Source organism: Fopius arisanus, unplaced genomic scaffold (genome assembly GCF_000806365.1).
Source record: "Fopius arisanus strain USDA-PBARC FA_bdor unplaced genomic scaffold, ASM80636v1 scaffold00245, whole genome shotgun sequence".
NCBI classification, from domain to species: Eukaryota; Metazoa; Arthropoda; class Insecta; order Hymenoptera; family Braconidae; genus Fopius; species Fopius arisanus.
The window spans coordinates 26,128-39,367 of NW_011887984.1; the positions used below are offsets into that span (position 1 = coordinate 26,128).

General features: G+C 43.4%; 1 protein-coding gene across 1 annotated transcript; it reads left to right on the plus strand.

Moving 5' to 3' along the window:
* The first annotated feature begins 1,761 nt into the window (after window positions 1-1,761).
* On the plus strand, window positions 1,762-5,459 carry LOC105272719 (uncharacterized). Its single transcript, XM_011314942.1, has 3 exons — window positions 1,762-1,960; window positions 5,049-5,171; window positions 5,260-5,459. The coding sequence occupies exons 1-3, from the start codon at window positions 1,936-1,938 to the stop codon at window positions 5,457-5,459; spliced, it is 348 nt and encodes a 115-aa protein (XP_011313244.1). The 5' UTR covers window positions 1,762-1,935.
* Window positions 5,460-13,240: the final 7,781 nt, after the last annotated feature.

The window sequence follows — 13,240 nt, forward strand, 5'->3', positions numbered from 1 at the left end:
GACAATTAGTAATCCGATTATTCGTTAAGTCACTTTTCTTGTAATTCATATTGCCTGATATTTACGGCATTAATCAAAGACTATAATTATTGAATAAATCATTTAACCGTTTAAAAGTTGAATCTCCCTGAGAGATATTCATTTCTAATTATCTACGAGTGATCTATCCCTATCATCGAACCCAACCGCTCGGGTCTATAACAATTTTAAGCAAGATAAAAGAAACAGTAGCCATGAACGTAACTAGAGATTAATATATAAACTTACGTTTACACTTTCTGACCAAAGGTTCCTCCGCGGGGCGTACTGAGGAGTTTTCTTCATTAAGATTGAAAATGGTTGGAACACTTCCTTTCCTTAATCGTGCTCTTTGATCACAGATATCGAGTGATTCCTTCGAAAAATGCCAGATGCCAGAAATATTTCCTTGGAAAATTACTGAGCTTGTTATGCGTCCTTTCAGCGCGCATGGACATTGACATCAAATTTTGTACCTTCCGTAATATTCGGCGGCGCTGCCCCACTTCCATTTGCTTCATTTTCACCTCCTAGAAATGCCGCAACACCCACATGGTCCGATCCTGGCGCGCTTTCCAATTTCGTCCTCTTCATTCTTTCCCTCGTTCTATCATTATCCAAGATGTAGTCTTTCACTATTTCACCTCTTCTTATGAATGTAACCTCCTCTTCCTGATTCCCTTCTTTGTTGCCATTCATTATGAACCATCCACACTCTGCCATATATCCCAACTTTTCTCCTTGTTTATCCACCTCCTTCGCTACCTGCTTCGAATTCCTCCGATCATGTCACTTCTCTCCTCTTTCTCCGGACCATGCATTAAAATCCCCCCCAATCATCTTCATCCTTTCATATTTAATATTCATCCACTTCTTCAACTCTTCTATGCCCTAGTTATTGAAAAATCTGAATAATTGAAATAGAGGACAAACTTCAAATGAAGAATTACCAACGCAATATTTGTACCATCGAGGATGAGGGAGAAAGAAAAATGAAAATCATTCAGTATAGAGCACATAGACAATTGTGGTAGTAAATTCAGTAGCGGAGTGTCGAACGGATTGAGTCGGCTTAGCTCTGAGTTGAACTTTTGATAAATATCTTGTAATTTCAAATAATATGGCGAAATTTTCATAATCAGATTTGGTACATGTTGGCATGAAAATGTTCCTATGCCTTAGGGGATTAATTAAAAATTGATGAATAGTCTAAATGAATCGAAATGAATTGACTATTTCTTAACGGCCTAATAACGAAATGTACTATAGAAGAGTATGTCCGATGGAAAAGTTCCGTAGGACTTCTCTGTGTTCTTATTATCGAGTTTAGGTTCGGATACTAGGTTGCTGACACGTTCTACTGCTCGCAAGCTTTAAGGTTTTTTTTTGTTTAGAAAATTTACTATATTTATAAAAATGAATTTTCTGTGAATTAATAAAAATGACTGATAATTTTTAAGTCTATCACGTGAAATAAACAAAAATGTACAAATCTGAAAAAACAATCCATACTGTATGCTCATCATACTCAAATATTATTGACTCTTTCAGTATCATTATTCTTTGCCATAATTGAATTGATCGCCACTGCAACTATTTGGGTTTTCGATGAAAAATAAATTTTTGACAAAATACCAACTATCCAACCTCAGATGTTATTTCATGTTATTCACAGGAGAAATCTGTAACCTTCAACTAAAATCATGGATTGAAGTTCAGACACTTAATCGTGGAGTAGCAGTACGTAGACCAGTGGCAAAGAAATACATCAACAATCAGACTGTTGTACTACATGCCTGGCATCTTTACAGGAGCGGTGCCTTGACTTTGCCTCGTTTTTTATCCTGTGCAAACCACTTTTTATTAGTTTTCAATAATAAGATTCTTTTCCAAACAGAGGAGCAAGTCAATTCGTTCATGATCACAACAGGGCACAATATTGGTACGTCATTAGCATAAAGTATTCATAAATAATCGTTTATCAGACAATACTTGAAATCCAATAACTAATGAAGACATCTTCGAAAGAACCACAAGTAGATAATTGCATCACATATTATCCGGTATAATTACTGCAGAAAATCGATTAGCACAGGGATTATCAGTGATTTTTCCGGTATTAAATTAGTGTTTTCTTGCAATTGTTTGCATTTATGAATGAATGAATGTCCATTTTTTCAAGTCACATGACATACATTGAGACTGCATTGACCTTCAAGATATGGTGCACCTGAAAAATAGATCCAACGATATTAGAGAAAATTTGAAATAAAACAAGAATTGAATATAATATTTTTCAACAATAACAATACATAACATACTTATAGAGCTAATAATACTGATAGTAAGTCGAGCAGACTCTGCCACGATACTTATTGTAGATTATGGTACATTATATCCCCCTTCTTCGGGCTAATTTTCCGATTGGGTCGCTCGTACCTCTTTGTTCTTAGCCTTCCCCGAGAACTCTTCCACGTAGTTGCACAGTGCTAAGTCCATTCCAGGGATTCACTGCTAGGTCCTTGTTCTAGCCACTCGATCAGCTTTCTTGTTGCAGACTCAGCTATATCTTCCATGACCTGTTCACATAAGATGATGTATTCCAGGCTTTCCAGTTTGTTGCAAATGGAGCACTGGGGGTTATTAAAACATTTGAAAGTGCTTCTGCATCCGTTTCTGCACCTCAGCCGGGCCCACTGCGACTTTACACTTACCGTTGGTTTTTTACACCCCAATATAGTCCACCCTTCACTCCAGTTGCTAGGTACTTATTATAGGATGGGTAGTAGTTCGATTATTCTATGCGGTGCCAGTCTGTTTAAATCTGCTAGTCTCCCAATGACTAAGATTAATATTTGATACAGTTAACATTCAAGGATTAAAAAAATTATGCACCAAATTATTTATTAGTTTATTCTCTGGCGTTTAAATATTTTACAAACTCTGTGTTCATTTGCGTTTAAAAAGTTTTCAAAATATATGTAATAAACATTCATTTTAGTCATTATAATCGTAGATTGAGACGATAAATTGATAATATAATCCTGTAAAATCGTTTCAAGACATTTCTACTATTGTATAAATTGCGTTTGCAAAAACAATTGTTTTTTAATTTTCAAAATTAAAAAGTTTCCTTTTAATGAAATACCAAAAGAAAAAGAAATTAAAACTATTGGAAATGGGTGGATTAAATAATAAAGGAAGCCGCAGTGAATGTAATTGTCATTCTAATAATATTTTATTTTAATGTCACAAGGAAAGGCTGTCTGGTTCAGTTTGCTGGCCACCACCTTCTCGTAGTTGTCCAGCTCCTTCTCGCCCCAAATCATCCGCTCTATCGGGCTTCCTTTTCAGAATCTCGTTCTGATTAGCTACTTTCTCTGCTGCCATCCTCCAGGTTGAACATAAAACTCATCGGTAGGTGATCAGAGCCCGAGATATGCAATATCTCAACCTCCTCCATTAATGTAGTGACTTCTGCCGTACTGACTAGAGGCCGGTCCAGCATTGAGTTCGATCCTCCAAAGAAGGTGGCATTGCCATGCCTATCCCCTTCAACCACTCCATTCCGAATCACTAGATCATTTGTAGCCCCAAGGTCCAGCAACTGCTGGCCTCCTCTGTTTAACTGCTGGTCGTCAGAGCGCCATTCAAGTCCTATACTAGCAGCTTCCAGAATCTCACTAGGGCACTGGTATTCTCTCACTTTGGCGTTCCAGTTCTCCATGAGGAAGAGTCCACCTGTCTCCAGTGTTGTATCAAGCAGTGGTTGCAATTTTGCCCTAACGTGTGCCATCTTTCTGTTATTGTAGACCGTGATCACTTCGATAGGTTGTAGCTTTGCTGCAACTTTCCTTTACCTTTTATAAATTTCCTCCGCATGGCTTCAGTCTTCCGGCTCATTCTGACGACTGGTTGCGTTACCCATTTGTAATCTGAATTAAGATGGCTTAGAGCTTGATGAGTTTCCTGAAGGGCTATAATCGTGAACTGCTTTAAAAAATTTCAATTACTTTCTAATCATGAAAGCGCGATCGATATTCCAAGAATCCAGATATTCCTGGAAGCCTCCTTGTCTTTCAGAGCTAGGGATACCTCCACTGCTTCCGAGTCTCCTGACTTCTGTTGGTGGCTCCTATGCTGCGCTGGTCCCTGTTTTCCCCTCTAGTGCTGGCACATGGGTCTCAGTTCTAAATTTGCTTTACTCTCCGACCAGATCCATCAGTTCTCAGAGAGTCTACTAAAGCTTGTGGCCCTGCTGTCTCCCAGGCCCCTAAGTGGAGCTTCCTGCAGTCTATGGGAAAATAATCTTGAAGTCCGTACTTATCGTCCTGGGCACGTTTGACGGTAGGGCTCCCTGGATGTTGGCAAGATCCCTGTCTCTGCTCGTCTCTGGTCGACTCGTGAATTTCTGCTTCCATTTGAGTTTGGGAAGACCCGTAAAGCAGAGTGAATGCTCGCGGGTTACTCGGGCGAGAGGTGCATGTGTTTATTGTTTAAAGTATTCTGTTTGCTTTTGCGTTTGATAGCCGCTATTGCGTTCGTTAATTCGTTTTCCTGAACTGTCACAGCATTGATTGATGTGGGAACAATTGGTAGCTTGTTTTTGCTGCCCAATAGCCTGCCTCTTCCTTTTTTAATTGTCTTTAGGGTTTTGGGGCTTTCACACATTGGATTCTTTGTTCCATTCCCTCGTTACCTCTACCTTTCAGGTTTAGCTTCTTACCCTTGTAAGTCTGTCATGGAAAAGATGAAAAATGAATCACGCTAAAAGAATATGCTGCAACTTGACAATAAATAGTATAATTTTTCCCATAAGCTAAAAAATAGAGAAAAACCAAACACACTTATAACAGGCATGCAAACGCTACTTAAAAATCATATAGTCCATCACAGTGTCAACCTTGTCAAGTAAAAATTTGAACATTAATTTTGACGATTACAAATAGCTTTCAATCCGCGAATCAAATGCATTGCGTTACGTATTATTACCGCATTCACAAGCTTGATTACAAATTTTAAACTTTTAGATGAGCCAGTGATGGGCCTCAATATTGAGGAGATCAGAATCGAAGGTGCCGTATTGGACGATTTGTGGATCCCTCCGATTATCCGAGAATTTGCTCAAGGGGAGGACATCACAATTGATGTTTGTATGTATAATCCATCAATACAACATTTGTTCAATACGTATTACCGCCAATCAACTCCAGAATTGATTTATACGTTTTCAAATAACAGTGGAAAATATCGACCAATCCAGATGCCGATATTGTGGCCATTCCATTGTGGACATGATATCGCTCCCATGTAGGCACTGGTTCGCATGTCAGAATTGCGTCCAGCGATGCGTGAATGCGGCAGAAACCCATCAACTGAACTTAATTTGCCACACCTGCGAAACACAAATTGTTGTAATTAAAATGATGCAGATATCATAATGCTGAGATGCTGAAAGCCACTGGTCCATTGCTGTAATGCATTTGACCTGTGATTTGAGATTTATCAATGCAGAACATCTGACGATTTTGAAGGATAAGGAGAACATCAGGTCCTGGTTTGGCAAAGCTCCCTGTACATTTCTCCATTCATCTAGGAAGGGAGGGGAACTAGTCTGGAGTAATTAAAGATATTGCAAATGGCTCGCATGTCAAATAAAATCATGTTAGTACAGTTGAAATATTTCTTTATTTGAAATTGTCCTTAGCAAAACACATCCACACACATCGAGATTCTAAACTGGACTAAGTTATGAAACAAAGATCCTGGAAACTTCGGCAACATGGGCCCACAAAGTTCCAACTATTTTACCGATGTTTAGACTGAAAAACGAATAGTAATAGTAATAGTAATTTTCCAGACTGACACCTAAAAAATAAGATTTTCTGGACGCTACACATCTAGAAACTCGCTTTTTTAAGGCCGTGCGTCTGGAAAAATTCTGTTAAAGCCACGCCGTGGAAAACATATCACCCTTCCCTACATACTTGCCATCCAAGCCGAAGGCGATCGTGCATCTTACATGTGGGGGGGGGGGGGGGGGGGGGGATGATCTGTTGGCCACGGCTAGGCCTAACTTCGTTCGGTAAAATCGTGGATTTTGGGCCCAGCGACGAAATTTTGTATCTTACCGTTGGTTTTTTACACCCCAATATAGTCCACCCTTCACTCCAGTTGCTAGGTACTTATTATAGGATGGGTAGTAGTTCGATTATTCTATGCGGTGCCAGTCTGTTTCGATTAATTATTCTAAAAGGTTAATACATTAAACAAATATGGCACAATGTTGAATAAAAAAAAAATTTATTAACATCCACACGTTTGCTTTATTTTTTCATGGAAAAAGAAAAACAGAAAAAAAGCGTTAAAATAAGAGATATGGGGATTGAAGGCGGGAGAATATGAAGTAAAAATGATTACTAATTAATAAAAAATCAATAAAAAAGAAATAGTCGGGGTGAAGCCGAATCCGGAACGATCGAGTGCTTCTACCCAATTTTTTCCATTTCAATTTCCATAAGATTTGGCTTCCCCCCTTCCGCTCGTTCTCCAGTCACCTAAATTTGAGCTAAAAAAATAAAAAACAAAAAACATTTTCACACCGCAGGGAATAAGATTAATCCCGTAGACTGGTCCGTCTGACAGCGGGACTGCTACTGAGGCAATTCCCAGTCGGCTGACGGGCAAGCACCCCAGCATTGCATGTGGCGCTCTCCCTCTTATGGGATGAGGTACTCTTTGCCACCAAGGATAAAGTTGATGGTCGGCGCATGATAAAGCAGATAGCTTGAAAATATCAAATTTATTCGAACAAATCCGGTTTCGTGTTCATAGTAGTGCAGTTTGAACTACTATGATTCCACTTACTTAAATTTTCAGAAGAAGATTAGTTAAGAATATGCTAGGACCGTTTACTGTGTATTGCAATTAGTAATTACCATGTATCATTACTGACATGACAATCATGATACTGTTTTATTTCCTTCTTTTCATTAATTCATTGGAAATTTTCTGTGGAACGCCCTTTTTAACTATTCTATTTACTCTAGGCAAATTAATGATGATATTTGTTTTCACGTGGTTGCCAGAAATTGATACGACTGATGATATTCATAATATCAACCAAAACTAGTTGTGGTATGTTGGTTGAGTTTGACGAAGTATTCATTGGTCTCATATGACAATTTCTCTTGTTTAAAGATTAATATGGCACTGTGAATTCAAAAATTTGCATTCTCGTTCCCTGTTAATAATTCTCTACTATTTTGGTTACATCAATTTAAATCTTTTGTCTAAATTAGTTGACTTACATATTTTTGGGATTGAATGATGCAACTTACTGGTTATCAGAATCGAAATTATCCACAAACGATGGAAAATTATGTCGTTCTTTACTATGTGTTCGAAATTCATATGAGTTATATAATAACCACAGAACAACTACTGCCATGTATTGGAAAAATAGTAATAGAAATACCGATTGCATGCAATCCAGATTTACTCCAAATTAAATTTTTTAGGATTTCTGAAGTACTTAGGTCAGTTAATTGATATAATGATTGTTTATACCCATAATCATTCAATAATTGATTTATACCGACAAATTATGCATCGGTTAGTTATCAAGTTCCATAAATCAAATCTTGAACATATGAAGCATGTAGGGAATTTTAGTTCTCATATTCGCCACTTCGTATAACTAGGACTTGGCGTCCGTGACATCAAGCCTGGCGAGGCAAGAGTTCCGCCATCTTTTTAGCAGTTATCGCCAGGATGCGAGAGTGATAAGAGAGTTTTTTTCGAGCTGCTACAGGAGGCAATGGGAGGATCCCACCCCGGGCACAAGTCCCGTGCCAAGGTGAGAGAAAGTTCTCAGTATTTTTTTCCCAGTTACGCCGATGACTGGAGACCCGCTTTGTGATTCGCGGGTGATGAAATATCCTGTTCGATCAACGGATCGAACGGCGTCTTCCGTCCGTCGAGGCGTTCGCGAGTGTTCTTCGGCCATGGTTTACTCGGAAACCACAGCCGATCGCGTGTGGAGGGTTCGCTCATCCCCAGGGGATCGTCCCCGTGGGAGTTTGATGGTCACCGGGCAAAAATTCCGGTAAAAATCCCGGGGGGAAACCGTCGAAAACCCCGTGGAACATGAGGATTTTTCTAGCTTGGCCTTGACCAAGCATACGTACCGTCGAGGCCTTGGGCATTTCCCACACTACGCCTCGCTTACCGTTGATCGAGAACTATGGCTCAACGGCAATGGAAGATTCCCGTTCCGGAAAACGGAGATATCTCAGTCCCCGTAGACGGTGAAAATTCCCAATTTTGGGAGGATGTGCGTGAGTTATCCCTCTCAGTGGTGGAGTTTATTCGGGCCTGATCGGGTGACCCGTTACCACGCTGAAAAAGTTAAAACCATTAAAAACTTATCCTCACGGGCGCTGTGAAGATAAGTCAACGCCTCGTTCAGGCCCTCCCCGAGGATTTTCTCGGTGATTTGCCCACTTTGGGTATGATCAAGGACCTTTTCCGTGGTCTACCTACTACCTCGACAGTTGACCTACCCCTCACCTATTGCATCACCAATTAGTCAAATTTCTCGGGTTACATGGGCCTGGGAGGATGCCCGAGTTTCCCTAGAAGCTTTGCGGACCTACGTGGAGACTTTTCATGTTGAAACTTTATCGTTAATTATTTCAACGGGTCCTCTGGATGATTTTGGGAAATTCCGAGCCTCATTCGGTGGCTCGCTGAACGAATTGGGTTTTTTTTTTTATTATAGCGTCTCGCGGAGTCACGTGGAAGTTTCTTTTTTGGGCTTCAACGGATAGCACTTAATTCTACGAGGCCTCCGAATCTTTTGGGACATCCCGAGCATTGTCAGATGCCTTGCGGGCCGGATTAGGCTTTCCTTCTTTTTCGTACCGTTGACCTCGATCCACTGGAGAGAATTTCAGACATTGTTGAGGTCGTCGAATAAACTGTCGATTGAAATAAGTCGATAGAATATTTTTTTTCTCGTTATTTTGGTCCATTTTTGTCCTTTTTCCCGAATCCACCACTCTCTCCACAACCTAGCATACTGAGCAGCGCAGGCATCCGTTGCCTCTCCCTTAACCCCTTCGCTGAGCTAGATTAAGTAACTGTTAGGCTTCCTTTTTTGATTTTTCGTTAACTTAAGCTTTGAGTTGCTGATTCCTCGACTTCAGAAAATTAGCTGGTGTCCGGAAACCTTTTCAGGTCCCGATCTTTGTCCGTGTTTTTTTTATATCGGCGAGGAGGCCATAGGGACGAAGGGCGAAAGTGACACGCATTTGTGGTCGTTAGAAAATGTCGAGTCACAAATGGCGCCCGACGGGGGGCTCGAGGGCAAAACGGCAAAACCTTTTGTAGTTTGGATGAGTTGGGACATTAGGTAGTTGGTTACGGTTTCATTAGCTACTGTTATTACGAATAATGACTTATTGCCATAATTGGTTAGGGCATTAATTTATCGTAGGCCCTGAAACGACGATTCAGGGACTTAATTAAAATTTCATTTCACTCTCCGGTAGAGAGAGGCGACCAGTTAGGGTTGCGAATATTAATAGTGGCACGGATTTATCGTTCCCTCTCGAATGAGCAGAGGAGGGCTATCGAATCTTTCGGGAATTAAATTGAGACGAAATTCTATTCCCTCTTAACTAACGAGAGGGGACCTATGCGGGATTAGAGGATTAAATTCGAGCCGTAATTAAAATTTGTTTACGTAAAAGTAGAATTCCGATCATTCGGCATCAAGAGTGCTGACCAAGAGAATGAATTAGTTCGCGAAACGTAAATACGAGGATAATCCGATTACGAAAACAAACCTTCCGTGTTCGACCAGAATCACGAACGCGAGCACAAAATTAAAACGTGAGATTATCGCCCGCGAAACCCTCGAGTAGTCCCCAAGGGCACTGCGGAATATCATTTCGATTATCTTTTTTTTCTTCGCGAACAATTCCCGAATCTTCCCCTCCCAGGGTGATACGGCGGTATCCCCACTTTGCTGGGGAGAACCTCGTCCGGTACCGGCTAGAGTTCGGAATGTTCAGTCGCAGTTACCGCGCTGACACAGAGCGAACATTCACTCACAGCCATCGCCGACGGGTAACCGTCGTCGAACCGCACCGGCTGTCGAATCTCGACTCAGCTAACTCAAGCATAGAAAAAAAAGAGCAGAGAGAAAAAAGAGAACAAAAAATGAGAACAAAAAAAAGGAAGGTTAGGAGCCGTCATCTCCGATCGAACCGGCGGGTGATTTTCGCACGGGATTCTCGCGGCAAAACATCGACTCGGCCAGCAGAGCTGAGCCCGCGGAATGTCCCGACCCGTGAGTCCGGGGCATCTGAGTATTCGGACCTGGACCCACCGAATCGGCTTTACTCTGCACTAGGAGGATCCGAGAAATTAAATCCGCCGAAGAGGCGAGGCTGCCTCCCGAAATCGCCACCACCAGGGATCACGCTGATCCCCGTAACAGAGGCGACGATGACAACACTGGTCGCCAGACTCACAGGGATGTCGTCCGTGGATCCCCTCGCGACAGGCGGGGACCTGGCAACCTCCGGGGCCACGGTAGCACCTGGAACAACTCTTGCGTCCACCACCCGACCTGTGCTGGTACTGGCGGGTGTAGAGAAATCTCGCTAGCGGGGGCATGGGTACAGCTGACCACGGCGGATGACATCACTTTCGGAGCAGCACCACTGTACGTCGACTTTCACTTAGTTTATTGCTCCGTACGGGCGGGACATCTCAGCGGGCCGGTATCGCGACGGACCGCCCGCCGACGTCCCGTATCACGAGAGATCCCGCGCACGAGCCTACCAGGACGACGGGTACGACTGCGAACGTCCACTTTCACATGCGGCACTACTGCACGAAGTGAGGAAATAGAACCTCCGGTTCACAGGCGCTCCACGCGAGTATGTGGAACTCTTCCTCTCGTGGGTAGATGATCGTTATCGACTTCTTCAATTTGGGGTGGTATTATCGGGAGACCTCTGACAACAAATACGTGTTTATCCCAGTCGCGACCGCGAATAGTATCCGACTGTGTGGGCTTTGCACTCTCGAGGACGACTAGCGGAAGCGCCTAGAAAACTTCCTTGAAAAGAATCTCCCGTGCCAGAGGAGAAACTCGGCACCACCGTGGTGACCTCACAGCGCATCGATGTGAACGGGCACGCCCCGATTCGCCAACAACCTCACCACACCACGCCCGCCATACCAGAAATTGTGTGGAAGGAAGTTCACGATATGCTAGAGAACTGCATAATCGTTCCTTCACGAAGCGAGTGGTCTAACCCCGTTGTGATGGTGAAAAAGCCGAACGGAAAATATCGGTTCTGCCTAGACTTTCGGAACGTGAATGCAATGACGAAGAAAGACGCGTACCCGATACCGAACATGTCGGGGATCCTCTATTTTTCATCTCTATTCTGGATTTCAGCCAAGCTTACTGCCAAGTTCCCTTGGAATCCGACTCCAGGAAGATTACCGCGTTCATCGTCCCCGATCGAGGGTTGTATCATTTTCTTCGTATGCCGTATGGGCTGACGAACGCCCCTGCGACCTTCCAGCGACTTTTCGACCGGTTGCTCGGACAAGATCTCTATCCCCAGGTCTTCGTCTACCTCGACGATATCATAATCGTATCGAAGACCTTCGAGGGACACCTCGTGCTACTAGCGACCGTGCTGGATCGCCTAAAAGCAGCGAACCTTGCGATCAATCGTGAGAACAATGACTTCTGTTGCTGAAGTACCTCGGTTTCCTGGTCAACCATGACGGACTGCAAGTGGAACCGGAGAAAACCTCAGCGGCCATCGACTATCCTCCACCACGGAATTTGCCGGATGGTTTCTCGACATGGCCTCGTCGTATCGACGACTCATACCACACTTCGCCACCATAGCTGAACCCCTTACACGACTCATGAAGAAGGCGCAGGCGTGATCGTGGTCCGAAGAGCAGAGCGCTGCCTTCGAGGCACTAAAAGGACACCTAACATCGGTCTCTACGCTGGCATGTCCGAACTTCGAGCTTCCGCTTACGTTCCAGACGGATGCCAGCAACGTCGGATTAGGAGCGGTCCTCAACCAGGTCATCGAAGGGGAGGAGAGAGTAATCGTCTACGCAGGTGCAATACGCAATACTGCCCAGACTATCGTCTCACTCGGCAGAGCCACTTCGGCTGGCTCCCAGTGGCAGCTCTTTCTCGAGCCCTTGATCTTCATGTTCTCTAGGTGAGGGCTACGCTCTCCCTGGTAACGATCCCCAGGTTGGAGCAATACTTCCCTCGCGCGACGTTTTCTGGGCGAGAGTCCTACCCTTCCGGGATATGTTTGGGGCTACCCTAGTGTACCCACCGCACCCTTGATGGTGAGATTTGGACGCGTTTTTCCCCACGCTCTCGGCCTCCCGGCACTCCGCTATCTTACGTCGTGCTCTAGGTGAGGTGGTCCTCGAGGTTAGTTCTCGCGCCTCGGACTCCCACAAACCTGCTCTCGGTGTCCCGACGCACGCGTCGTAATAATTCGCGGTCTCCCTCTCACGGATTTGTAGATTCGCGACCTAGCATCCTGAGCGACCCTAGGCCTTTCCGCTTCCGTGCCGTTTGTCACCGGCTTTTAGCGTTTCACGGGCTGTGTCTCCGATCACCGGTTGATCGTGTTTCTTCTGGACTTTATGGCTTTTTGGACTTCGTGTTGTCGCGAGGACGAGTTCCAATCCCATTCGTCCTATCCCTTCGTGCTCTTGTTTTTGGATTTATGATACTTTTGGAATGCATGAGATCTCTAGGCCTCGGGTGAGGCAGGGCACCCCACCTCCTCACCCTCGTTTCGGTTCTCTCGGTGTTTGTTAAATTTTGGCCCACAAAAAGTTAGCTGGCGCCCGCATTAATTCGGTTGGACGAGTAGGATGCGACCATGGGAAAGGGCGAAGGTAAATGCTATTACACATGGAACAGAAATGCTTTCATCTTCTATCCATGATTGATGGAATAATTATCGAATATCTATGTCTTTCAGATATAAAGGTGAGAAATTAGTACAAACCAGTTTTTCATATTTTTTTCTTTCTGAGATTTTTACTGATATGATTATTCGTGCAAGTCATCATCTCGGTGACAGGTGTCATGCAGGCATGGGTAATCTCCAGGTAGCTCGGAGCAGACCCATAAACTCGAATT

Bases quoted from the DNA above. Each gene is read 5' to 3' on its own strand.
- LOC105272719 (XM_011314942.1), top strand. From the start codon at position 1,936: ATGATCACAACAGGGCACAATATTG. The intron at 1,961-5,048 runs GTACGTCATTAG...TTAAACTTTTAG, and splicing joins CACAACAGGGCACAATATTG to ATGAGCCAGTGATGGGCCTC. The intron at 5,172-5,259 runs GTATGTATAATC...TTCAAATAACAG, and splicing joins GGACATCACAATTGATGTTT to TGGAAAATATCGACCAATCC.